Source organism: Panthera uncia, unplaced genomic scaffold, assembly GCF_023721935.1.
Source record: "Panthera uncia isolate 11264 unplaced genomic scaffold, Puncia_PCG_1.0 HiC_scaffold_195, whole genome shotgun sequence".
In the NCBI taxonomy this organism is placed as follows: domain Eukaryota; kingdom Metazoa; phylum Chordata; class Mammalia; order Carnivora; family Felidae; genus Panthera; species Panthera uncia.
The window spans coordinates 43651-71309 of record NW_026058635.1 but is presented as its reverse complement, the minus strand read 5'-3'; the positions used below and the strand labels follow the sequence as shown (position 1 = coordinate 71309).

The 27659-nt window shown below is 40.4% G+C and overlaps 1 protein-coding gene across 1 annotated transcript in view; it reads right to left on the bottom strand.

Annotated features, from left to right (window-relative positions):
• The window catches only part of LOC125917513 (sushi, von Willebrand factor type A, EGF and pentraxin domain-containing protein 1), a 97370-nt gene that overhangs the window by 29075 nt on the left and 40636 nt on the right, over nucleotides 1-27659 (bottom strand). Inside the window, exons 20-28 of the mRNA XM_049623697.1 lie at nucleotides 27536-27659; nucleotides 26162-26332; nucleotides 24994-25167; nucleotides 23858-23977; nucleotides 22051-22227; nucleotides 21740-21824; nucleotides 20667-20858; nucleotides 19555-19722; nucleotides 252-924 (exon numbers count right to left, since the gene is read on the bottom strand). Coding sequence (XP_049479654.1) covers nucleotides 252-924; nucleotides 19555-19722; nucleotides 20667-20858; nucleotides 21740-21824; nucleotides 22051-22227; nucleotides 23858-23977; nucleotides 24994-25167; nucleotides 26162-26332; nucleotides 27536-27659 — 1884 coding nt within the window. The remainder of the gene's footprint in view (nucleotides 1-251; nucleotides 925-19554; nucleotides 19723-20666; nucleotides 20859-21739; nucleotides 21825-22050; nucleotides 22228-23857; nucleotides 23978-24993; nucleotides 25168-26161; nucleotides 26333-27535) is intronic.

Here is a 27659-nt window from a genome sequence, read left to right as displayed (position 1 = left end):
ACTTCATAGGACCAAGGTGTTGCTACAAAGCACTTCAAATGTCTCTACACCAGCAGAAGGTAGAAACTCTACATTAAAAGGATTCCTAACCTCTATCAACTTCTTGCCAATACTCACTACCTATAGGGTTAGCCACTTCTGTTTTTCAACAGTTAATTTGCTCAATGCCCTGCTTCCGAATCCCCGGTTAGCTGCAGTGGACTAGCTGTCAGTGACAAAAGCCACGAACTACTCACTCATCAGTCTCTTACCTCCAGAAAGCCATTCTCAACCTTAGGTGGTTCACTGCAAGACACAGGGTGGCATGTGGGTGTGGGGCTACTCCACTGTCCTGTGGCTTCACAGGTGCTCTTCTTCTCCCCTTTGATGTAGAACCCTCTGTTGCAGCTGTAAGCCACAATGGCTCCAAAACTGTAGTTTGATCCACTTGCATAGCCATTCAGGATGCTTGGTGGCTCTCCACACCGCACGGGGATGCACCGGATGGACATGGGGGAAGGGCTCCACTGCCCGCCTCTCAAACATTCAATCTTTGCTGAGGTGTTCAGTACAAAACCTTCTGTGCATTTAAAGCTCACAACTGACCCTGCTGCAAATTTTGCTTTGCTCACAGATTCCAAGATGCTATAGGAAACAGATGGAGGTTTTTCACAGAAATGAGCTATACAACGGGGCATGGCCTGACCTTCTGGGGGAACCCACTTGCCCTGGGCATTGCAAAGGAGCTGGGAATTGTCTGCCAGGCTGTAACCATCTGAGCAATAGTAGAATGCAATGTCTCCAAATAACCGATGGGCAGTCTCTGGAGAGGCGTGTTCCACGTTGGGGGGCTCATCGCAGGAGACAGCCAAACACTGCTGGTTACTTCCATTCCACTTGCCATTGGCCAGGCATTCAATGGTGTCAGGACCAGCGAGGGTATAGCTATGAGATTGGGAGGAAGGGAATAATAACTAAGCATAGTATTTGAGAAAAGGTATTTGCATCTTTGTATATTCTGTTTTTATTTTTTTATCCTTCCAACAATGATTTTGCTTTCATTTGTTATTCTTTAAAATAGTATTTGCTAAGATGGAGGCATAGTAGGGGGACCCTAGGCTCATCTCGCCCCTCAAACACAACTAGACAGCTATCAAATCATTCTGAATAACCAAGAAATCGACCTGAGGACGGACAGAACAAACTGCACAACTAGAGGGTGAGAAGAGGCCACATCAAGAAAGTGCAGAGACGGTTTGGGGGAGAAATGGATCACAGGTGCTGCAGAGGGGAGAAAGCCCTGGTGGCAGACAAAGGCGACAGAGAAAGCCCTCAGGGAAATGCACACAGAGAGTGCTTCCCCAAAGCGATTGGCTGGGAAAATGAGAGGGGCTGATTTTCGTGAGTTTTTGCAACCAGCAGGGCTTGAAGACTGGAGTTTTAAAGATCGGCAGGCGTGGCTGGTGTAGAGACCTGAGGACGCTGCCCTGCTCCTGGAGAGAAGGCAGGCAAGCGGCCCAGGGGCAGATGGCGCGATCTGAAGAACACCTAAGTCACACGAGGAGACTGTTTGCTCTTCCTGGACAGCATCCGTGGGAGGTGGCATTCACAGAGTTACCTCTGCAGGGACAAAACAGCTGGCAGGCACCATTTCTCCCCCTTGCCCAAAGCATGAATGCAGAGCCACTGGCAGTAAACAGCACAGCACCAACGCTGGCTGCCTGACCTTCTTACACCAGGTCCCACAGCCCCGAGCTCTGCTGCTACCGCCCTTCTCGGGCAAGTCTGCCCCAGCACCGATGCAGTGGGCTCCTTTCCCTTTCAGACCAGCACAAACCCCTGCCCACATCATGTCTTCTGACCAGAAAGTTCTGCAAGGCTTCAGCTCTAGTGGAGGTAGCATCAGGTCTTACTGAAAAAGCAGAGCAGAGCACATCTACTTAAGGCTCACTATACTCTGGCCAAGGACCAAACACTGCCCACAGCAGGCAAGGAGAGTCTCAGCAGATGACTGGCCTAAAGGACAGAGCAGCTAAAACATAGCAGCAGAGTATACTCAGCACACACCAGACACCCCCGGAAGCCCCAGGCCCTGGACACCATATGACCTCTTCTTCACAAAGCCGTTCCTCTCAGAAGCAGGAAACGTAACAGGTTTTTCCAACACAGAGAAGAAGACAGAGCCAGACAAAATGCCAAGACAGAGGAATTCATCCCAAAGGAAACAACGTAATAAGGTCATGGCCAGAGAGATCTTATTGAAACAGATATAAGCAATGTGCCTGATGGAGAATTTAAAGCGACAATCATAAGGATACTTGCTGGGATTGAGAAAAGAATGGAAGACTTTAGGGAGGCCCTCCACAGAGATTAAAGAACTAAAAAATAAGCAGTCAGAAATGAAAAATGCAGTAACTGAGATTGGAAACAGACAGGATGTAGTGAACGCAAGGCTGGAAGAAGCGGAGGTACAAATAAGTGATCTAGAAGATAAAATAATGGAAAATAAGGAAGCTGAACAAAAGAGGGAAAGAATTATAGAACATGAGAATAGACTCGGGGAACTCAGTGAATCCATCAAATGTAATAACATTCATAAGAGTCCCAGAAGAAGAAGAAGAGAGAAAAGGGGACGGAAAATTTATTTCAGGAAATAATAGCTGAACACCTCCCTAATCTGGGGAAGGAAGCAGATATCCAGATCTAGGAGGCACAGAGAACTCCCACCAAAATCAACAAAAGGCAGTCCAACACCAATGCATATAATTAAATTTGGAAAATCTGGAAAAGCAGCAAGACAAAAGATGTCCCTCACTTACAAGGGAAGAACCACAAGGCTTGCTGGAGATTCTCAACAGAAACTTGGCAAGCCAGAAAGGAGTGGCATGATATAATCAATGTGCTGAATGGGGAAAACCTGCAGCCAACAATACTCTATCTAGCAAGGGTATCATTCAGAACAGAAGGAGAGATGAAGTGTTTCCCAGACAAACAAAAACTAAAGGGGTTCGTGACCACTAAACCAGCCCTGCAAGAAATATTGAAGAGAACTCTTTGAGTGGAAAGGAAAGACCAAAAGTGACAAAGACAGGAAAGGAACAGAGAAAATCTCCAGAAACAACAACAAATAATAACATGGCATTAAATACATTCTAATAATTATTCTGAATGCAAATGGATTAAATGTTCCAATCAAGAGACATAGAGTGTAAGAATGGATTAAAAAACAAGACCCATCTATATGCAGCATACAAGAGACTCATTTTAGATGTAAAGACACCTGCAGATTGAAAGTGAGGGGATGGAGAAACATTTATTGTTTATCACGCAAACAGGCATCAAAAGAAAGCTGGAGTGGCAACACTTGTATTAGAAAAACTAGATTTTAAACCAAAACCTGTAACAATAGATGAAGAAGGGCACTTTATCATAATAAAGAGGACTATCCAACAAGAAGATCTAACAACTGTAAATATTTATGCCTCCAATATGAAAGCACCCAAATACATAAAACAGTTAATGACAAACATAAAGGAACTAATTGACAGTAATACAATAATAGTAGAGGACTTTAACATTCCACCTACATCAATGGGCAGATCTAGACAGAAAATCAACAAGGAAATAATGGCTTTGAATGACACACGGGAACAGATGGATTTAACATATATTCAGAACATTCCATCCTAAAACAACAGAATACACATTATTTTTGAGTGCACATGGAACGTTCTCCATAACAGGTCACATATAGGCCACAAAACAAGCCTCAATAAATTCAAAAAGACTGAAGTCATGTCATGCATCTTCTCTGACCACAACACCATAAAAATAGAAATCTACCACAAGAAAAAGATCTGGAAAGACCACAAATACATAGAGGTTAAATAACATGCTACTAAATAATGAATTGGTGAACCAGGAAATAAAAGAAGAAATAAAAAAAATATAGGAAAACCAAAGGAAATGAAAAAACATCAGCTCAAAATCTTTGCATCAAAAGTGGTACTAAGAGGGAAGTTTATAGTAATACAGGCCCACCCCAAGAAAGCAAGAAAAATCTCGCATAAACAACCCAAACATACACCAAAAGGACTAGAAAAAGAACAACAAACAAAACCTAAAACCAGTAGAAGAAAGGAAATAATAAAGATGAGAGCAGAGATAAATGATATAGAAACTAAAAAAGCAATAGAACAGATCGATGAAACCAGGAGCTGATTCTGTGAAAAAAAAAAATCAACAAAATTGGTAAGCTTCTAGCCAGACTTATCAAAAAGAAAATAGAGAAAGGACTCAAACTCACAAACGAGAGAGGAGAAATAACAACCAATACCACATAAATACAATTATAAGAGAATGTTATGAGAAACGATATGCCAACAAATCTGACAACCTGGGAGAAATGGATAAACTACAATCCTACAAATCCTACAAACTTATAAACTACCAAAACTGAAACAGGAAGAAATAGAAAACTTGAACAGACCAATCACCAGTAAAGAAGCTAAATCAGGAGTCAAAAATCTCCCAGTGAACAAAAGTCCAGGACCAGATGGCTTCACAGATGCATTCTATCAAGAGTTAATTCTATTCTCAAACTACTCTGAAATATAGAAGAGGGAAAACTTCCACATTCATGCTATAAGGCCAGCATTACCCTGACACCAATAAAAACTCCACTAAGAAAAATTCCACTAAGAAAGAGAAACACACAACAACATCCCTGATGAACATGGATGTAAAAATTCTCAATAAAAAACTACCACATTGAATCCAACAATACATTGAAAGAATCATTCTCCAGGATCACTTGGGATTTATTCCTGGGTGGCAAGGGTGATTCAGTATTTGCAAACCAATCAACAAGATACAGCACATTAACAAAAGAAAGGATAAGAACCATATGATCCTTTCAATAGATGTAGAAAAAGCATTTGACAAAGTACAATGTCCATTCATGACAAAAACCTTCAACAAAGTAAGGTTAGAGGGAGCATACCTCAACATAATAAAGGCCATATATGAAAAACTTACAGCTAATATCATCCTCAATGGGGAAAAACCGAGAGCTTTTCCTCTACAGTCAGGAACAAGGCAGGGATGTCCACTCTCACCACTGATATTTAACATATTACAGGACGTTCTAGTCACAGCAATCAGACAATACAAAGAAATAAAAGGCAACCAAATTGGCAAGGCATAAGTCAAACAGTCACGGTTTGCAAATGACATGATAGTCTATATAGAAAACCCAAAAACTCTACCAAAAAATTGCTAGAACTGATACATGAATTCATTAAAAGTTGCAGGATACAAAATCAATGTACAGAAATCTGTTGCATTTCTATACATCAATAATGAAGCAGCAGAAAGAGAAATCAAGGAATTAATCCTATTTACAAACATACCAAAACCCACAAGATACCTAGGAATAATCCTAACCAAAGAGGTAAAATATCTGTACTCTGAAAACTATAGAACACTAATGAAAGAAATTGAAGAGAACACAAAGAAATGGAGAAACATTCCATGTTCATGGACTGGAAGAATAAATATTGTTAAAATGTCTATATTACTCTAAGCAATCTGCACATTTAATGCAACCTCTATCAAAATACCACCAGCATTCTTCACAGACCTAGAACCAATAATCTTAAAATGTGTATGGAACCACAAAAGACCCTGAATAGCCAAAGCAATCTTGAAAAAGCAAAGCAAAGCTGAAGGCATCGCAATTCCAGGCCTCAAGTTATATTACAAAGCTGTAGTAATCAAAACAGTATGGCACTGGCTCAAAAACAGACACATAGATCAATGGAACAGAACAAAAAAATCTAGAAACAAACCCACAATTATATAGCCAATTAATCTTCGACAAAGTAGGAAAGAATGTCCAATGGAAAAAAAAATCTCTTCCACAGATGGCTTTGGGAAAACTGGATGGCCATATGCAAAAGAATGAAACTGGACCACTTTCTTGCACCATACACAAAAATACATTCAAAATGGACTAAATACCTAAGTGTGCAACCTGAACCATAAAATTTCCAGAAGAAAACATAAGCAGTAGTCTCTTTGACATCAGCTGTAGTAACACCTTTCTATACAGGTCCTCTCAGGCAAGAGAAACAAAAGCAAAAATAAATTATTGGGACTACATCAAAATAAAAGCTTCTGCATAGTGAAGGAAACAGTCAACAAAACCAAAATGCAACCTACAGAATGAGAGACGATATTTGCAAATGACATACCCAATATAGGGTTAGTATCCAAAATATATAAAGAACTTATATAACTCAACACCCAAAAGCAAATAATCCAATTAAAAATGAGCAGAAGACATGAACAGACATTTCTCCAAAGAAGACATATAGATGGCCAACAGACACATGAAAAGATACTCAAAAATCAGGAATTACAAATCAGGGGAATACAAATCAAAACCACAATGATATATCACCTGACACCTGTGAGAATGGCTAAAACTAACAATACAGGAAATAACAGGTGTTGGCAAGGATGCAGAGAAAGAGGAACCCTCTTACACTGTTGGTGGCAATGAAAACTGGTATAAGTCATTGTGGGATAGGGTATGGAGGTTCCTAAAAAAGTTAAAAATAGGGGCCCTTGGGTGGCTCAGTTCGTTAAGTGTCTGACTCGTGATTTTAGCTCAGGTCATGATCTCACAGTTTGTGAGTTTGAGCCCTGCATTGGGCTTTGCACTGACAGTGCAGAGCCTGCTTGGGATTCTCTCTCTCCCTCTCTGTGCCCCTACCCTGCTCATGCTCTCTCTCTCTCTCTCATAATAAATAAACTTTAAAAAAAGTTAAAAATAGAACTACCATATGATCGAGCAATCACACTACTGGGTATTTACCTAAAGGGTACAAAAATACTAATTTGAAGGGATACATGCACCCTGATATTTATAGCAGCATTATCAACAATAGGCAAATTATGGAAAAAGCCCAAATGTCCATTGACTGATGAATGGATACAATGTATAAAATGATGTGGTGTGTGTGTATGTGTGTGTGTGTGTGTGTGTGTGTGTGTGTGTGTGGTGGAATATTACTCAGCCTTAAAAATAAAATCTTACCATTTGCAATGACGTGGACGGAACTAGAGTGTATTCTGTTAAGTGAAATAAGTCAGAGAAAAACAAATACCATATGATTTCACTCATACATGGAATTTAAGAAACTAAACAAATGAACATGGGGAGAAAAAAAGAGAGGAAAACCAAGAGACAAGACTTTTAACTATAGAGCACAAACTGCTGGTTACCAGAGGGTAGGTGAGCAGGGGGATGGATGAAATAGGTGATGGGGATTAAGGAGGGCACTTGTTGTGATAAGCACTGGGTGTTGTACATTAAATGTCAAATCACTAAATTCTACACCTGAAACTAAACTTACACATTATGTATGTTAACTAACTGGAATTTAAATAAAAACTTGGAAAGACAAAAAATAATATTTACTGCTTGAATATTGAGCTTACTGATCAAATGATGCTCCTTTAAGATATAGAAATATATCTTCATATTAACATTAATGCTTGTTTAAGTAAGGGAAGTGGACTTACAATTTTGGCTATTTAAAAAAACTCTAAAAATTGTTGCACATTTCTTTAAAAATAAGAATGACTCAGTTTAAATTTAGAACATCATCTGTCTACAGATGGTTTTAGTTGGTTGATTTTATCACTAGTCTTTGAAACAAAAACTCTAATGAACCATATGTGGCCCACACATAATTCATGCATTTACTCATATTCAATGATATTTAAAGCAGCAATTATAATTTCAGTCCGCAATGTTTCCTAAACCCTCAACCAACCAAGCGTTAGCATTTGGAGCTGTGTTCCACATACGGCTCTGCTATTCAACCAGTATGAATCAACTTTGCTTAATAACTCTCAGTCTTTCTTTCTGCCTTTAACATATTTTCCCATAGATGATGACAGATTAATGATTTGCAAAACCTTAAATTATTCTCAAGGGCTCTCTCAACAAAGTGGAACACAGTATCATGATACACAGTATTAGAATAATTATAATGGAGTCATCCTTATTTTTTAAAAAATTTTCTTAATGTTTATTCATTTTTGAGAGACAGAGAAAGAGAGAGCATGAGTGGGGGAGGGGGCAGAGAGAGAGGGAGACACAGAATCCAAAGCAGGTTCCAGGCTCCGAGCCATCAGCACAGAGCCTGTGAGATCATGACCTGAGCTCAAGTCAGACCCTTAACCAACTGAGCCACACAGGCACCCCTGGAGTCATCCTGATCTTGATTCTTTCTTTTGAAGAGAAAGATACAGAGTTTTAAAGGAATGTCTGGGGCACCTGGGTGGCTCAGTCAGTTGAGTGTCCGACTCCTGATTTCAGCTCAGGTCATGAGTTCACAGTTTCTGGGATCAAGCCCCACGTCAGGCTCTGCACTGAAAGTACAGAGCCTGCTTGGGATTCTCTTTCTCCCTCTCCTTCTGTACACCCCCGCCTCAAAAATAAATAAATAAAAAATATAAAGGAACGTCTAACACCTGATCAGTCCGTCATTTTGCTACTAATGAAGGATAAAAGGACTAAAATAATTTGGCAATTAACATAATCCTTTTTAGACATACAAATTTCTTCATTTTACAGATGAGTTAATGGTGGTTCCACAGGTTGAAAGAACCTGTCTGGAGTCACACAGCCGCAAGCAGCAGAGTTAAAAATCTGCCTTTGATTTACTAGATTCTAACACTTATACATTTTCCATGACATTGTTCTGTTTCCCTTCCTTTTTCTTTTTAAAATGAGGCAGATCACAATTTGCAGGTGTCCCATGGAAACTGCATTGCAGTGTCACTAGTACAAATTATTTGACCCACCCTTCAGCACAGATTCTCAAGTCATTAGTTAGCAAACATTTCCCCTGAGGTCCCTTTTAGTTTTATGAGGGATCTGCTATGATAGAGAGCTTTGAATCCCTTCGCCCTCGCTGTCAAGATTCATGAAATCTGTAGGAAACAAGGATCAAGGAGAAAAAGGCACAGCATCAGCAGAGATGTGAGCATCAACCTTGCTTACGGCCACATATCATGCTGTGGACAGAAGTGGTCTGGAAACACTCATAGATGTCTCTAACAACTAAGCACAGGGTCTACTACATTTCATGGCGATCGATAAGCTCTGCTCTTTCTATTAGAAATCAAACTTAGTAAGTTTTCAGATGGCTTCTGTCTAGAAGGATACAGGAAAGTATCCAAAGACAATATGTAAAGGCATAATGTTTTTAAAAAATCCATTATCCCAGGTTTGAGTGCCCAGATTTCACTGTTTCTATGTTGAATGTGCTCTGAGTAGAAATTCCATTTGTAGAGGCTCCTGAAGTTTTGTATTTTCATAGCACAATTTACATCCTTTGTGCACTTTGAACCGTGCATCATTATTTTCACGGGTCCCTTGATGCTCCTAGCATCAGTTGATTGGCAGAAGTTCACAGACGTCACCTGAGACATCCCTGATTTATTAGGATCCACCGTGCCATCTATAAAATGCTTCCTTTATTTCATGGGACCAGCTACTCTGAGGCAGAAGCATCTGCCTCCAGAACCTTCCTTATTCTTCGAAGCCTCTTAAGGATACAAAAAATTGTGTGTAGCAGTTTGGCAGCACTTTGTAAGGCCTCTGACCCCTGATCTTCAGGAAAATCTCCACCAACGACTCCTCCCTAACGAAAAATCACAGCAAAGCTCTTCTGTAAAGTAGTGGAAGATTACCACCAAATAAATATATGATGAATAAATGAATTTAAACAATGAATTTTCAACACTACCCATAATTTCCTGGAACCTACAATATCTCTTTCTCTGACCTAAGATCTTAGCTTTTCTTTATTACTCTCAATCAGCATTTAGTCCTTCATTAAAGAATTCTTAAGGACCATGCTATGCGCTAGAGTCACTTCCTTAGTACACAATGCAAAGCTAATGCATTTGCTTGTTTTATGCATCTGTGTCCATCCTGTATTCCTTACCCCATCCACTGCCTGGCGTACTGTAGGCCCCTTCACACCTAGAGAAGTTGCTTAAAGGAGAAACGATTGATTCTACCTGAAGAATGGAAAGAGGAGGAAAGCCTTCCCTATTGAAATGGCTTTTGAGAGGAATCATCAGAGAAGACGAGCAGAAAAGGAGTCACTCAAGGCTGAAAAGTAACATGAACAAAGGGTTAGGAGTATGGTATGGGTGGGGCATTCTGGAAACTTACAAATAGTTAGGAATGGTATATGAACACCTGAAGAAGGAAGTGGGGATCACTAGGATCTTGTGTGTTGCGGCAGGTGCAAGTGAACAGGATATGGTTTTTTGACAGTGTCTTTCCCAAGGATACTCAGGTTTTGGCAGACAAAATGTTGCTAGAGCAGAAAGATACTGAAGTGGTGTATTACCTGGATGACCCAAAGAGCACTGATTCATAGAAATAAGCAAGTTGGGAGTTTCATATCTTGTGAATGCCATCAAACTCTGTCCTCAGTCCCTATGGTCCATCAGTTTCCAAGAAACACATAACAGTAGGGTGGGGGATAAGGATTTTTATAGTCCAGTTCTACTAATGTTTCTAATTACAAGTATAAGACTCAACAAAGATAAGAGGCAAAGGTCCTGCACATACACAGTAAAGTAAACCTGCACAAATGGCCGGCTTGATGACGGCCAATATGAGTCTTTAGTGTTTCACTGAATGTAAGTTGAATGAGTCAATGGTGACATCCTTAAAGGATGACTGATTTCTAGAAGCGCATTTATTTAGAAAGAGAAGAGAAATGAAATAAATTTTTATCTTTGTAGGTATGTGTCAGCCTCTCGATTTGGCATTTTTATCTCTGTTATGTTCTAATTTGCACGTGTCAGTGTGCATTATGGCTTTGGGTACCAAGATTGAAAATGGACTGCAGACCTACAAAATAGGCTCAGAGAGTGACTCTGAGAGGAACAGGCTTGTAATCACATCCATTTAAGAGGAACAAGTGCAGACTGGAGGCTGAGTTGGCTGAAATGTCTGTCTCTCGGCACCAGAGTAAGGGATCCTTTCTCAGTCAGGAGATGTGTGAAGGGCTGGGATCTTTTCCTGAAGCCTCCCCATTAGCTCTAATGATCCCTTTGCAGGAGAACCTCAGGACCAAGCTATGAATACTCGAAGGTGCGAAAAAATTTATACTGAGTAGTTTCAAGAAGTGAAACCAAAGCTGGTACTTGAGACCAGATAAAATATTCAATAAAGATGGAGATTGAGGTTTATTAAAAAAAAACAAACAAACTCTTCCGGGGCACCTGGGTGGCTCAGTCAGTTAAGTGTCTGACTCTTGATTTGAGCTGAAGTCATGATCTCACAGTCGTGAGACTGAGCCCTGCATGGGGCTGTGCGCTGACAGCATGAAGCTTGCTTGAGATTCTCTCTCCCTCTCCCTCCGCCCCTCCACTGCTCACATGCACCGTCTCTTTGAAAACAAAATAAAAACAAAAAGATGATCTTCAAAATATGTCAGGTAGTCTTTCAAGATGCTAAAGAAGGATATATTTTCCAAATGACAAAAGAAAATAGGAGTTGTTAACTATTGGCTAGATTGAATTATAATTGGTCTCTGATCCGACTGCTGCATTCCTTCCTTATGTTTGGAGTCTGAAGGTGTGTTATGATTTCTGGGGAACATATTTCACCTGCTCATTTGTTTAAAAGAATCATTTAAAAAACAAACAGTTTTGTACAGATGATGACACACACCCTATTTTGGCCAGCAAAGCAGGAAAATTGGAATTGGCACAAATCTCAAGTGCTGGAATATTTAATATTCTGTGACATATTGTATTCTCATTCAAGAGACATTGGGGACACTATTACAGACCCTCATTTAAAAATCAGGGCCTATACGGGGCGCCTGGGTGGCACAGTCGGTTAAGCGTCCGACTTCAGCCAGGTCACGATCTCGCGGTCTGTGGGTTCGAGCCCCGCGTCGGGCTCTGGGCTGATGGCTCGGAGCCTGGAGCCTGTTTCCGATTCTGTGTCTCCCTCTCTCTCTGCCCCTCCCCTATTCATGCTCTGTCTCTCTCTGTCCCAAAAATAAATAAAAAACGTTGAAAAAAAATTAAAAAAAAAAATCAGGGCCTATGTATTATATAACAAATTGTTTTACTCTGTAATTCCAAGGAAAAATGACCCACTGGTATTACAGTGATGTCATAGAAGGGAATACTCCAGGATGCATTTGCTGTAATTCATTAGCATCTTTCTGGAATAATGTTGAAAAATTCTTTGAAAATGGGCAGAGTAGTCTTCAGATGCAATTTTCAGTGATTTGATTCACACACTGAGTGGAAGCCTACTAAGGGAGCATGTGTGAAGCTTTATGAGAGACCTCCCCAGTGGATTATTAGCTCTTCTCTTTTTAAAAGAAGAACCTTAAAAGAGCCTTAAAATAGCAGCATACTAGATATGTAAAGAGCCGCAATTTAATAAGAACGATAGAAAGTATAAATTTCCATCAGCAGTTAATTCTGTTTTCAATTAAAAATGATCAAAATTTTTATCTTAGTATATTCAGTAATTGGATTTAAAAATCTATATAATTAAAGACGAGCCAAAGGGAAACATTCTATTAGGATTTTAGGATATCAATGACTCTTCTTTCCCTCTGAGCTTCTTATCAAAAGAACAGACACATAAGGATGAAAAGGAAAATGAGAGACAAGTTACCATTTTATTAACTTGGGCAGACAGCTGAACACTTCCAGCCCAGTATTTTGATAAAAGGTGAATTTTAAAGACCAATTTTAGGGCAGGAGGCAGAAATCCACTTCTTGCTTCTTTCTTTCCCTGACACTCATCTTACCACTCCTGTCTCCTAAAGTATCGGCTCTTCCATCTAGAGTTGAGAGCGGTTCACTCCCCCTTATTTCAAGGAAAGGTCTGTACAAAGGACAACGTCAATATGAGAAGAAACAACGCTGAGACTGAAGCAAGAATGTGTGTATGTGGACTCACTAAGCAGGCCTGGGTGGCTCCCTAAGCAGGCCTGGGTGCCCTGTGTGCAGGGCAGTGGGAGTTGAGGCAGCTGGAGAAAGAAAGAGGCTCTAATCCTCATATCAAGCCAACAGTATCTTGGGAAGCAGAAAGAGACCGCCAAACAGGCCCATCGCCCAAAAGCCATCACTTGCACACAGTGATGCCATCCTGGAAGACACAGTGCATGCTGGCCTATGCCAATCAATTCCTTGGGGGAAGAAACACAAAAGGAGTGGACAGACAGAACTTCTACTTCTGGCCATGCCACAGTCTGAAACCTTCCCTCTACCATATTTGATGGAATATAACAAAAGTTATTATGCACATGCCAGAAATAAGGAGGGAACTAACAGAGAAGTAAGCCTGTGACTGGATGCTGCAATTGCCATGGATTGGGCAGGGAAGGGAAGAAGAGGTGGTAGGAAATATAACTTTGGAGTTGAAACAGGGGAGCAGCCAAGTATCGGACATGGATCTTTGTCCTACAAGGACATTCATTGAAAGGACATTCACTAGAAAAATTCCACCTAGAGGCCCAATGAGAGGAAAAGTGAGATCTCTGTATTTGTTGGGGCCCTGGGTGGGTAAAGAAAAAGTCCCTGCTAAGGTAGTAGTCCCTGGGTCTCATCTCACGTGGATTTGATGTCAGAATTTATACTATTTACTTTATATGGAAAGCCTTCAGATTTGTAAATTAAGGTAAAATTGGGTTCTTATCTGGTGATATCCCCTGGGTTCCTGATAGAAAAAATAATCCACATACTTAAACCATAAGGGATTGTCATGGAGAAAACAAGTTTTGCTTACTCTAAGGACACAATATGAAATTACAAAACATACATGATCATGTTTTTCATCATGAATCAGTCAGCAGGCAGAACAAACAGCGAGATTAGAGTACCAACAAATTGAGACAGTAAAAAAAGTTCTAACATTAAAAAATTATATGAAATAAGTATGTTGAAATAATTAATAATAAAAAAGACACAAAATCCTATCAAAAAAGGAAAAGATATTTAAAAGTTATTCAAAAAGAAATATTTGAAAAGTAAACAAATATAAATTCTAGAAGCAAGAATATATAAAGTACATTTTTAAAAAAATTGATGGACTCATTTAAAAGCAGATTACAGATAGTAGAAACTGTAAACTAGATGATATATGTGAGAAAATTACCCAAATTGCAGCCCAAGTTTATAAACAGATGGAAAATGTGACAGACTAATAAACACGGAGAGAGAAAGGAAAGGTCCAATACATAAGGCTTAAAGAAACAGAGAAAAGCGAAAGTGAAGAGGAGGGAATATTTGAAGTTAAGATAGCTGAGAACATTCCAAAATTGGTGAAAGATGTGAATTTTCAGAGGTAAGAAGTACAATGAGTCCTGAACAAGATGAATGACAAAATAACACATTTTTAGTCATATCATAAGGAAATACTAAAACAACAAAGACATATTAAAAATAAAAAAGCCAAAGGGGAAAGATATTACTTATAGTGGAACAACAATTCATTCAGAATTTCTCGATCTCCGCACTACTGACATTTTGGGCTGGACACTTCTGGGTTGTGGGCTGCTGGTCTATGCGTTATAGGCTGTTTAGCAGCATCCCTAGACTCTATCCATGAGAGCTAGGAGCACCTTCCCCTCAACTGTGACAACCAAAAAAGTCTCCAGACGTTGCCAAATGTTCCTGGTGGGCAACACTGCCTCTGGTTAAGAACCCCAAGCAGACTGATGATGGAATCCTCAATAGCAACATTAGCAGCCATAAGGCAATGGAATAATATTTTCAAAAATGTCTTAGGAAGAAAACTATTAGTGTAGACTCGTATACCCAGCTAAACTGTAATTCAAGAGCAAAGTTAAAGTACTATTATTTTTAGACAAAGATTGTAGAACATACGTTTGGTGAAAAAAAAAAAAACGTAAAGGATATGCTTTAGGAAGTGGAAATATTAAACCCAGAATTAAGGAATGGGATGCAAAAAGCAATGGTGATGAAGAGATTAATAAATGTGAGTAAACCTAAATAAGCGCTGACTATATTAAAAAATTACTAATTTGGAAAGTTGTAAAAAAAGGGAAATAAAATATAGTGATGAGACATTTAAGATGAGAGGGGAGTCAGAAGTTATTCATGCTTTCCAAGATCTTTGAGTTGTTCAGAAGAAAGGCAAAGATATTCAGTATGACCTCAGGGTGGGGATGATTCCTTAAATTTGACAAACACACACGCGCGCGCACACACACACACACACACACACACAAATATAAAGTAAACAACTGATAGATATCAAATAATATCTCCTAAGGTTTAAAATATGCATATTTCATGACACAACACTAATTCTTGGTGTCTGAGCCAGAAACAGTCTCACTCATATGTACCAAGAAACAGGTGCATCTGATATTTACTTCAGAACGGTTACATCAGCAAATAAAGTGGAAACAAATTAACCTTCTACCAGTAGAGAAACGGGTGACCTACAGATAGTTCATTCTTCCAAGGGAATACCTTATAGTAGTCAAGATGAATTCTGTTAATTTACACGTATCAATAGAGAAGAGTGTAAAACACGTGGTAAGCAAAACTCAAGCTTCAAAAAGACACTTAAGAGTACTAAGAGTCATATTCAGAAATTGAAAGACATAAATCAATAGAACATTGTTTATGGAGACATACATATGGAATAAGGGGAAAATGAACATTGTTACTTCGGGGAGAATGGGAAAGTGATAAGGACGGCTTCTCGTTACATTTGAGGTACTCTACTGTATTATTTTTACTTCATACTGTATTTCTTTCATGAAAAGAAAGCTATTATAACTATGGCAAAAAAATTAATATGTACTTGTCTCTCAAGAATGGATGCTCAGTAACTTTAAATACAGATTAATGACTTTTTGTGGTTTTCTGTATATTTCAAATGTCTCATTGGCCATTTGGCCAGACAAAAGAGGAGTACGAAGGCTTTCTTTCTATCTGGCCCTCCCTGTAGCATCCCAAAGAGGAGGGAGGGTATGCAAAGGGGCATCAATGTTCTTCCTCTCGCCTAAACTTTTGCTTTCAGAAAAAAAATGAAAGCTATCTCTTAATAGTTTTTGATGTTTTTCATTTAGAACAAAATGTAGATGGGCAGTGATTTGTGACTGCGGGTACTTTCTATTAATTTGATTAACTATTTAAGATAGTTGCCCCCTAAATTATTAAAATGTTATCACTGTATACAGCAATAATGGTGACAGAGAAAATAAAACAGCCATTTTTACACATCGCACTTCATGCATGTTTAAAGCACTTTCTTAAAACTGTTCTCAGGCCTTCTAACAGCTATGTGCTTTAGGTGGGTAGATTCGGTTTCCATCTTTTCAATGGGATGAAATCTCCCACAGAGCGTCCACTTGCCTAAACCAGGAGGAATATGTAAGATAATGTGGCCCAATACCTTCATGTTTTAACTATAAAGCTGGAATACTATTTATTCTGCCAAACTTTCATTGTTGTAGAAGGGGGCACATGAGATAATTCATGTGAAAGTCCTCTGAGGAATGTAAACCCTCTATGAATGTGTGGATTTGTTGTAATTTTTATTACTGCCTATAGTACTTTTAATAAAATCCTTTTGTATAATATATAGACTTAACATTAGGCAGACTCAGAACTCTTGTGACATATTTTAGGTGAATTATTCGTAAAGAAAAGAAGAAAAATGTTAATTTGCATCTATAGAGTGATCTTTAATATGTAAAAATATTTGTAGACAAAATTCTGGGAAGAAATACAGTAATTACTACCATTTATCTTTGGGTAATTAAATTTTTTTTGATGTTTATTTATTATTTTTTAGAGAGACAGAGACAGAGCGTGAATGGAGGAGGGGCAGAGAGAGAGAAAGAGAGACAGAGAGAGACAGAGAGAGAGAGAGGCAGAATTCAAAGCAGTCTCCAGGCTCTGAGCTGTCAGCACAGAGCCCAATGTAGGGCTCAAACCCACGAACTGTGAGATCATGACCTGAGCTAAAGTCTGGCGCTTAACTGAGTGAGCCACCCAGGCATCCCTATTTTTGGGTAATTTTTTAAAATATATTTTTTGAAGATAAAAAGCTTCTGCACAGCAAAGGAAACCACCAACAAAACTAAAAGGCAACCAACGGAATGGGAAAAGATATTTGCAAATGACATATCGGACAAAGGGCTAGTATCCAAAATCTATAAAGAGCTCACCAAACTCCACACCCGAAAAACAAATAAACCAGTGAAGAAATGGGCAGAAAACATGAATAGACACTTCTCTAAAGAAGACATTAGGATGGCCAACAGGCACATGAAAAGATGTTCAACGTCGCTCCTTATTAGGGAAATACAAATCAAAACCACACTCAGATATCACCTCACGCCAGTCAGAGTGGCCAAAATGAACAAATCAGGAGACTATAGATGCTGGAGAGGATGTGGAGAAACAGGAACCCTCTTGCACTGTTGGTGGGAATGCAAACTGGTGCAGCCGCTCTGGAAAGCAGTGTGGAGGTTCCTCAGAAAATTAAAAATAGACCTACCCTATGACCCAGCAATAGCACTGCTAGGAATTTACCCAAGGGATACGGGAGTACTGATGCATAGGGGCACTTGTACCCCAATGTTCATAGCAGCACTCTTAACAATAGCCAAATTGTGGAAAGAGCCTAAATGTCCATCAACTGATGAATGGATAAAGAAATTGTGGTTTATATACACAATGGAATACTACGTGGCAATGAGAAAGAATGAAATATGGCCTTTTGTAGCAACGTGGATGGAACTGGAGAGTGTGATGCTAAGTGAAATAAGCCATACAGAGAAAGACAGATACCATATGTTTTCACTCTTATGTGGATCCTGAGAAACGTAACAGAAACCCATGGGGGAGGGGAAGGAAAAAAAAAAAAAAAAAAAGAGGTTAGAGTGGGAGAGAGCCAAAGCATAAGAGACTGTTAAAAACTGAGAACAAACTGAGGGTTGATGGGGGGTGGGAGGGAGGGGAGGGCGGGTGATGGGTATTGAGGAGGGCACCTTTTGGGATGAGCACTGGGTGTTGTATGGAAACCAATTTGACAATAAATTTCATATATTGAAAAAAAAAAAAAGAAAAGAAAGAAAGAAAATATATTTTTTACTTAAGAAGGTGTCCAGGTTTGGGATCTCAATCGGCTATTCAAGTGTTTGACTCTCAGGAGCTTTTTGCAAAAAAAAATTGTCACCACCTGCTGGCAGTCCTGTATTCTCGGGACTGTCTTCAACCCAGGTGAAATGAACTTCAGCTTCTATGGTAGAATAGAAACTTCACTGTCATTTGTGCTCCAGTCATAATAATGGCAAGGTTTGTTGAATTAAGTTTTTTTTTTCTTTTTTTCTTTTAATTGAAATTTTTTTAATGTTTATTTTTTATTTTGAGAGAGACAGAGTGTGAGCAGGGGAAGGGCAGAGAGAGGGAGACACAGAATCTGAAGCAGGCTCCAGGTTCTGAGCTGTCAGCACAGAGCCTGACATGGGGCTCGAACCCACAGACAGATCATGACCTGAGCCCAAGTCGGATGCCTAACCAGCTGAACCATCCAGGTGACCCTTTTTTGTTTTTTGTTTTTTCTGCTTAGGCTAGGCATGATACCATTTTATTCCTCACAGTATCCATAAGAAGTGTGAGACTTTAATGAGATTATTTTTATGTAGGACAATTGAAGCCCAGAGCTTTTCCCCAAAGCCACACAGTGAATGACAGAGCTGAGATGCAAATCCAGAAAGCAGCAACTCTTCTGCTGTTGCTGCTTCCAACTGTGTGAAAAACACCTGCTGTAAATCTGGAGCGTGAAAGCACTATTAATGGTGAAAATATTTCTTGAAGAAGCAAGGGGGGAAGCAAGCAATGAAATGCATGTCAGAGGAGCCGGGATTCTCCTTCACTTGCTTGTTGCCTGCCTGAGACCTTAAGCAGACCACCCTCCCAGAGTGAGCTCCCCCTTTCTCTGCACTTCCACAGTTTTTGGAGGATCATATGAAACAGTGAGTGTGAAAGCTCTTTGTAACCTGCTTCCTCGTTTTTCAAAATTTATCTCTGAATGAAACGAGATCATTAAAAATATAAAAACCTGAACTTTATTATCTTTTGTCCCTGTGGACATGTCACCTTTCTGTTGTGACTTAAAGTCTTGCCTTCAGGTTTGCAGAAGATAAATATGCAACTGCCTATTTGAATGTGTTTTTCTCATCTCTAAGAAAGGTATAAAGATATTTTCCACTGCACTGCCCAATATCCATTATTCAAGGCCTAATTTGATAAATTACTCTAATTCCAGGAAAACACTGTTCCCACAGGAGAATATGCTCCCTTTCTGCTGTCAGGAAAAACAAGAGCATAAAACTCTCTGTGGCTTTGGCTGCCAAGAAATTTAATTTAGTGTCCAATGGAGCCCATCTCCACAGTTGGGGGTGCGTCCGCTCCCTCGAGGCTCCCAATGTTTCTTTCCCTCATAGGGTTACTCACCCTTCTTTGCAAGTGTAAGTGACAGTGTTCCCAAAAGTGAAGTTGCTCCCAGTGATGACAGCATCTTTGATTGCCGGCGGCTCTCCACAGACGACAAGATGGCAGGTAGGTGGCGCTCTGTCCCAGCTGCCTGATGCCGAGCATTCAATGACAGAAGGGCCCTGTAAGCTACAGGAAAGAATGATGCCACCTCTTTCATTGGCTATTATTCACTGCTATGGAGAGGATTACATAAAAGCAGGGGAAACCCGAGCAGGCTCCAGGGTGTTTATAATAATGAATGGGCTTAGGGTCTCAGCTGCAAAATAAAATGTGCTCACTGGTGGTGGCGTAGGGCACTCCAGACCTCACAAATAGGTTACCGGGATGAGAAGGGGTTAATGGGCTGGTTGGGATCCAGCAGTAACTGAGGCAGACACTCAGGAAGTCATGGTAACTGAAGTCAACGGGCATGAGCCCGGGCACCTGAACGTGCGTTGCTCACGACTCTGACCTCTGGTCTTCCTTTGATTTACAAACCTTACATCCCAAGGGCGTGGCTTACCCACCTTTGCTTGCCAACCTGATTCTGACTGTCTGTATCCTTCTACTTTCTGTTCACTGGATATGTTTCACTTCAGATCCTGTTGGCCAAGTTTATGACTACAACCTCTCTCTATTGTCCCTTCTGTTTGAACATATGCACATACATCCCCTCACACACCATTAATCAAATCAACCTCTTACAGTATTAAGAACCCGGGCCCTTACCTTGACATGTTTTTTGGAACATTCCATGCAATGTTGCGTATAAGCGTGGTAAGTTATTTACCACCCACTCCCCCAAAATCCAGATATTGTGTTTTGCTTTGCAAATGCTTGCTTTTATGTTTAATGACTGAATGCTTATACTAACTGACCTAGAGCTCCCAGAGTCAAAGTTAGGTGGAATATTTTTCTAGGCATTCCTAGCACTACAAACTAGTCTTCAGGAAGCATACAAATTTGAGGCGATCTTTTACATTTAGAAATTTGTATTTAGAGTCAGCTAGTCATATACAAATGAAATCTACTGAGTGAATAACGAGTAACAGGGTATTATAGGCAGCTTGGCTGGTGTCTGCGGACGTTACCTGTATCCACTCTCACACGAATATGACGCAGTAGAAAGGTAGGTAAGCCCGCTCAAAATATATTTCCCATTATTTATGTTTTCGGGGCTAGAACACTTGACCAGTTCACACACAGGAAGAGAATGACTCCAAGAACCGCTAGCAAGACAGGATGATTCTCTAGCACCATCCAGAGTATATCCTTTATTACACCTGAAGAAGATAAAGGAAAATTACTGAATATACTTTGCTTTATTTTGCATCATCTTATGAGCACCAGAACCTTTCAAAATATTGAGGATTTACACTTCACAATTTATTGGAGGAGTTCTTTTTTTTTCCCTACTGAAATAATGCTTTGAAATTATTTTTTTTTTTTAAGGTTGAATATTGTACATCTTCCCCCAGGGACCCTGCTGAGTGATAAGTAGAAAAATAAAGAATTTGGCTTGCCTCCAGTTTGTGCCATGGATTAGTAGCTGCAAACAGACAATTCCTAATTTGAGAATGGTCTGGTTTAGCACAAGTGCCTGAGATATTGGGTCTGGAGACAAAACTCCAGCTTATAACCAAGAATATTCATCAGCTTACATGGCCTTCCTCTATGACATCCATTCTCAGAACACCTCAAGGAGATGCTGGGGACAAGAATAGGTGACTGGTCAAGGGATTTAAGGGTTCTAGATAGGACTACCCATTAGGTTATTAAATTAGATTTCTTTATACTAGACATAATGAAATTAATTCCATATTAATTCAAAAACATCCTCTGGGATTCTTTTTCTCCCTTTCTTTCAGCATTATATCGCAGCCAGCATGTCATCAACAATGTATACAATGTAGTTTAAACAAAATTTTTTAGTGTTTATTTCGTTTTGAGAGAGACAGAGAGACAGAGCATACGCACAGGAGGGGCAGAGAGGAGATGACACAGAATCTGAAGCAGGCTCCAGGCTCTGAGCTGTCAGCACAGAGTCTGACACAGGGCTCGAACTCATGAACTGCAAGATCAAGACCTGGGCCGAAGTCGGACACTCAACTGATTGAGCCACCCAGGTGCCCCCTACAATGTAGTTTTAATCTTACGCACTTACTGATATGTTACTTTACTGCCATAGGTAAATGCTGAGCCATCAAAGCCTCCGTTTTCTGGAATAGCTGGTACACCACAGGAAACAGCTTAAAGGTGGAAAAACAAAGAAGGTACTGTTTTTCTTTGCTAGTGTGTACAAAAATCTCTAAAAGCTCCAGGGCAGCTCTAGGTTATCTTGTCACGTTTAAAGATGAACCTAATAGTTGGGCTTTAAATACGAAGAATATTGATACACTTAACACGTGACATTTCTACACTTTAAATCTCTAGTGCTGCCCAATGCCACAAACATGGTGAATTTACTACACATACCTTCACAATATGGTATCAGATGACTCCATTCTCCAGAGCCCAGACATGTGATTTTGGTCACTCCCATCAGCTGATATCCTTCCTCACACGAGAATGTGACTTCGGCGCCCACTGTATAAGTCTCACCATAAGAGTGGCCATTTTCTGGATCTCCCGGAGCCTTACATTTTATAGGTTCTTGAAAGGAAGAACAAGTTTTTGTGGGGAAATAAGTGGTGTTCACACAACCACGCAAGGTCTCACAGCAAAAGAGTTTCACTACCATTAAAGTACCAGTTAAATTTTTTGGAAAAAAACTTTTGAAGGGAGATGCATGGAGGTCTGGGATATGCCGGACATTAGACCAGAACGTTTTTGTTTGTTTTTTCAGAGAGAGAGAGAGAGAGAGAAAGAGAGAGAGCTAATAAGTGAATGGGGGAGGGGCAGAGAGAGAGAGAAAGATTCTTAAGCAGGCCCCACATGGAGCCCAATGCGGGGCTTGATCCCACAACCCTGGAATCATGACCTGAGCCGTAATCAAGAGTTGGACGCTCAACCAACTGAGCCACCTAGGCAAACCCACAGAACATATATTTAATAGGCATTTAAACAACAATATTTTGGAACATCAATGACTAACAAAAATATACAAAATTGATCTGGCTGCAAAGGGAGTTATTTGTTGGGGAAGTAGCGGTGGTACCAGGGCATTTATTAGAAGAACGTTAGCTCCTCCTACCTCGCCCAACCTCATACCTACTTTTTAAAAAAAATTTTTTTTTCAACGTTTTTTATTTATTTTTGGGACAGAGAGAGACAGAGCATGAACGGGGGAGGGGCAGAGAGAGAGGGAGACACAGAATCGGAAACAGGCTCCAGGCTCCGAGCCATCAGCCCAGAACCTGACGCGGGGCTCGAACTCACGGACCGTGAGATCGTGACCTGGCTGAAGTCGGACGCTTAACCGACTGCGCCACCCAGGCGCCCCTCATACCTACGTTTTAAGCGCAACTGACTTTCTCTCAAATTGATGTAAAGGCAATACTTAAGCATATTTGAGGAAAGTTCTCAAACTCCCTTTCCAAACAGGCTATGGATCAGAGACCCCTCCTACGTACAAATTTGAGGTTGGTCACCTCTTCTAGGGAGAGAAATAAGTTAAAGGGATATTTGGGGCTAGAGTTGGATAGGAGTAAATATAATACTCAAATTATCAAAAGGGGAAGACACATTGATTCAATCTTTCTAAAGGTTATTATGGCTATGTAAGTCAAGGACTTTAAAGCCTCTGAGAAAGTAAATGCCATTATAAGACTTGATTTTGAGAATTCCTCTTCACTTCCTGTTTTACTATTTTCTGGGAGTTGCTCTCTCTCAATAAATGTAGAAAGACATCAGTGGGTTGAGGGATGGGCTCGTTTTATCAAAGTTACCACAAAATACAGAGATGTGATAAGGCAAGATGTCCCTTTTTTCCAACAATATAATCCTGTGTGGCTGAGGCAGAGGAAAGATACCGATGGCAAAGTATCTTCTTTGCTCCGATTGAGGCTTTAGAGGCCAGATTATAGTCCTAAATCCCCTCTGTTATTCTCATACTATGCAGATATTGCTTCAATATTCTGGTGATACAGTTGGCTTTTGTGTTTCAGAGACTGGGAAGCTGGGCTTAGCACAGCGCTAAGGTAAAGCTCCTTTAGTCGTTACTTATGTGTCTTTTTAAAGATGGTTTATCTTCTCCACCTGTCCTTTGAACTTGAAAATAGTGTTGTGTTTTTAAAAAACATAAAAAATTAATAATCCTCCCAATTACACACGTACTAGTTACCTGCACAGTTTTTGCCATCTCCTGTGTAGGGTGGGATACAGGAGCAAATGTAGGATCCGTTTGTATTCAGGCAGGAAGCAAACTCACTGCAATCTGACCCAACTGCACATTCATCGACATCTAAAATGAAGACAGCTTACAGGTAGTGAAGTTGATTGATTTTTCTTATGTATTAAGCATTTTTTTATATTTAAATCATTACATATCGCTTAACATATAACACCGTATATATTTTCATAAAATTTAAATACAGTAATAATGATCACATTGCACTTACGCAATCAAAGCTATGATTTCCGAACTACTCTACAATCCAGCAATTGCACTATTAGGCATTTACCCAGAGGATACAAAAATACAGATTTGAAGGGGTGCATGCACCTCAACATTGATAGCAGCATTATCAACAACAGTCAAACTGGAGAAGGCCCAAATGTCTATCAACTGATAAATGGATAAAGAAGAAGTGGTTTATATATACAATGGGGTATCACTCAGCCATCAGAATGAAATCTTGCCATTTGCAATGACATGGATGGAGCTAGAATGCAGCAGGCTAAGTGAAATAAGTCAATCAGAGAAAGACAAATACCATATTATTTCACTCATATATGGAATTTAAGAAACAAAAATGATGGGTATATGGGAAGGGGGAAAAAGAGAAGAGAGCGAAACAAACCCCAAGAGACACTTAATGATAGAGAACAAACTACGGGTTGATGGAGGGAGGTGGGTGGGGGGTGGGCTAGATGGGTGATGGGTATGAAGGAGGGCACTTGTTGGGATGAGCACTGGGTGTTGTATGTAAGTGATGAATCACTGAATTCTACTCCTGAAACCAATATTGCACTGTATGTTAATTACATACAGTAAAAAAAACCTATTTCCCCAGTTTGTAGGTGGGTAAGTAGAAGAACAGAGAGATAAAAATAGTCTTGATGTTGAGCCTGGTAACAATTTAAAACATTTTTGGCACCTCTAGGGACAGCTGCTTGGTCACTATGGCTTGTCCAGGGTGTCTTGGGATGAGATGAAGTTAACAAAGGAATGTCACAAGAGAGCCTCAGGGATTTGGGGTGACTGTCTCTCATGGAGCTGGAATAAACGCACACAGTACTTGCCAAGATTTATCTCACCGAGGCATGATGGTGAAATGCCATTCCAGCTCCCATTATCTGTACAGAACATCCTCGAATCACCCAACAAATAGTAGCCATTGTTGCACTGGTAGGTCACTGTGCTGCCAGCATGGAAGTCCTCGGCTGAATAAAAGCCATTCTCCAACGGGGGTGGCACCCCACAGCTAATGCCTGCCACGTGACCAGGAAGAACAGAACTACGTTAGGAGAAACATGCTCAAAGGACATTCTGTTTATATTAAACTAGTAGTTCAGTTAAGCATGACTTTTTCATGGCACACAAACATAGACGGAGAGTCTGCTAGGAGGGGGAGCAGGCAGTAGACATGCCCGTGCCCTCGGCATCTAGCGTGCTCTCTGGCTCAGAGTGGGCATGCACTTCATTCGTTAGGAAGAAATATTCACGAAGGTCCTACTAGACACTGCCAGAGGCGCTAACGTTGCAGTAACGAACCGGAGATAAACTCCTGCCCTGTGGAGCTTACTATCTAGTGGGAGTAGAGAAACAAGCCACAGATAAATACGTAAGTCAGTGAGAATAGATACTATGGAGAAATTTTGCTGATCACCCTACCTAAAGCAGCAGTCTGCCTCCACCCAATCCCTCACTTTGTATTTCCCTGCCTTGCTTCATTTTTCTCCATAGTCCTTACTTACTTGTGGCCCTTGTTGTTCTTATTTATTATAACTTAAAAAATATTTGTTATTTTCTGTCTCTCCTACTCCAATGGAAACTCCATGAAAGAGACTTTCTTCCAATGCTGCATCCCTAGAACATAGACCTGTGTCTAGCACATGGTAGGTGCTTTAAAATTGCTGAATAAAGAAATGAATGGACGCACCCAACTCAAGGGATCTTTTCCTATTTCCCACCCGGCCATAACCCGTCCCCCTTTGGACTCCAGGTCGCAGATCTGTCTTTCCCTCCCAACCAGTTCCCTGCTGCACCTGGGGTACAGCCACAGGTGGGTGTCTCTTTGGATTTCCACCACCCATTTCCCTCATGGTGGCCAGCACAGTTCGTCACACGAAGGAACTATTCAATGAACATTTGCTGTATTTGCTACTGTGGTGCACCAGGCTTTTATGCAGCATTCCTGAAACATTTCTTATGGTCCAACATCTTTCAAGAGCTACTAAAATGCCTTCAACAAAGGTAGCTCACGTTCACAGTGGGGGAGTGGCTGTGTCCATTGTCCTTGATTCAGACAGTACTGCACAGGGTTCCCGACCATCTGGAAGCCTGGATCACAGAACAGACTGATTTTGGAGCCTGGCTTTAAGTCTGTTGATACAGTTCGCAGATGAGGTACCGTTCCTTCTAAAGATGGACAATCTGACGGCAAAGAACAAAGGCGCAGAGCTCGTCAGCGACATTGTAACAGCATCGCTAGGTCAAGAGTTTCAAATCATGTGTTGTGCAGCATCCAAAGGCCACTCCACTGACACTAAAACAAGGTAACACGTGACCAGATCACTGACAAGCAAATTTACTCAAAAAAACTATTTGAGTCAACTACTTGTCCTCTTTCAGCAGAGATCAGCTGAACATTTTTTAAAAAAAATTTTTAATGTTTATTTTTGAGAGAGAAAGACAGAGGGAAGAGAGAAAGAGAGTGGGAGAGGGGCAGAGAGAGAGGGAGACACAGAATCCAAAGCAGGCTCCAGGCTCTGAGCTGCGAGCACAGAGCCTGACACGGGGCTCAAACTCATGGACGGTGAGATCTTGACCTGAGCAGAAGTCGGACGTTAACCAACTGAGCTACCCAGGCTCCCCACTGAGTATTTTTTTTAAAAGGAAGAAGTGGTATTTTAGGAATATTAATGAAATCTATCAAAACCCACAAATTCTAGGACATCTTTTTTTTTAATGTTTATTTCTGAGAGAGAGAGAGAGAGAGTGTGTGAGCAGGGGAGGGGCAGAGAGAGGGAGGCACAGAATCTGAAGCAGGCTGCAGGCGCTGAGCGGTCAGCCCAGAGCCCGAAATGGGGCCCAAACCCACAAACCGTGAAATCATGACCTGAGCCGAAGTCGGACACTTGACCGACTGAGCCACCCAGGTGCCCCAATTCTAGGACATCTTTAGGAACTTCTTTACATACACTGAATTTTACAATCATTGAGACTTTGATTATTCAGTGTATGGGTTATAATGTCCGTTGCTTTACTCCTTGTGCTAGATGGCTGCTAGGAAGTATGGAGTCAAGAGAGTACCCCATCTCAAACAGGAGGACAGGACTTTGGTGGCATTTCAAAAATTAACTGTATCCCTCCTCTCGTCCTATTTTCCTCATCTTCTTTTACTATTGTCCAAGTTTCCTCCATGATGAATTTGGTACTCTCTTATACAGCATGTATTTAAGAATTAAAAAATGAATCCTTTGGATAAAGGTTAGAGTGAAGACGAATTCGTAGTTAAACAACAGACTGACAGGCACATACTATTTGACCAACATGGAATTTTGAATTGTCTCCTTTTGTCATAAAGTCTCGGGAGTGGTCAAGGGATGGCAGTGTAGAGAAGAAAGAAATTCTAACCAGAACAGAATATGCTCTTGGAATCGATCTTCACTTTCCCCACAATTCCAGACAGGAAATCAGCCCAGGCTAACACATTTCCTTTACGGAGTTCCTCTGGGCATGAGGTTGCCAGTGACTTCAC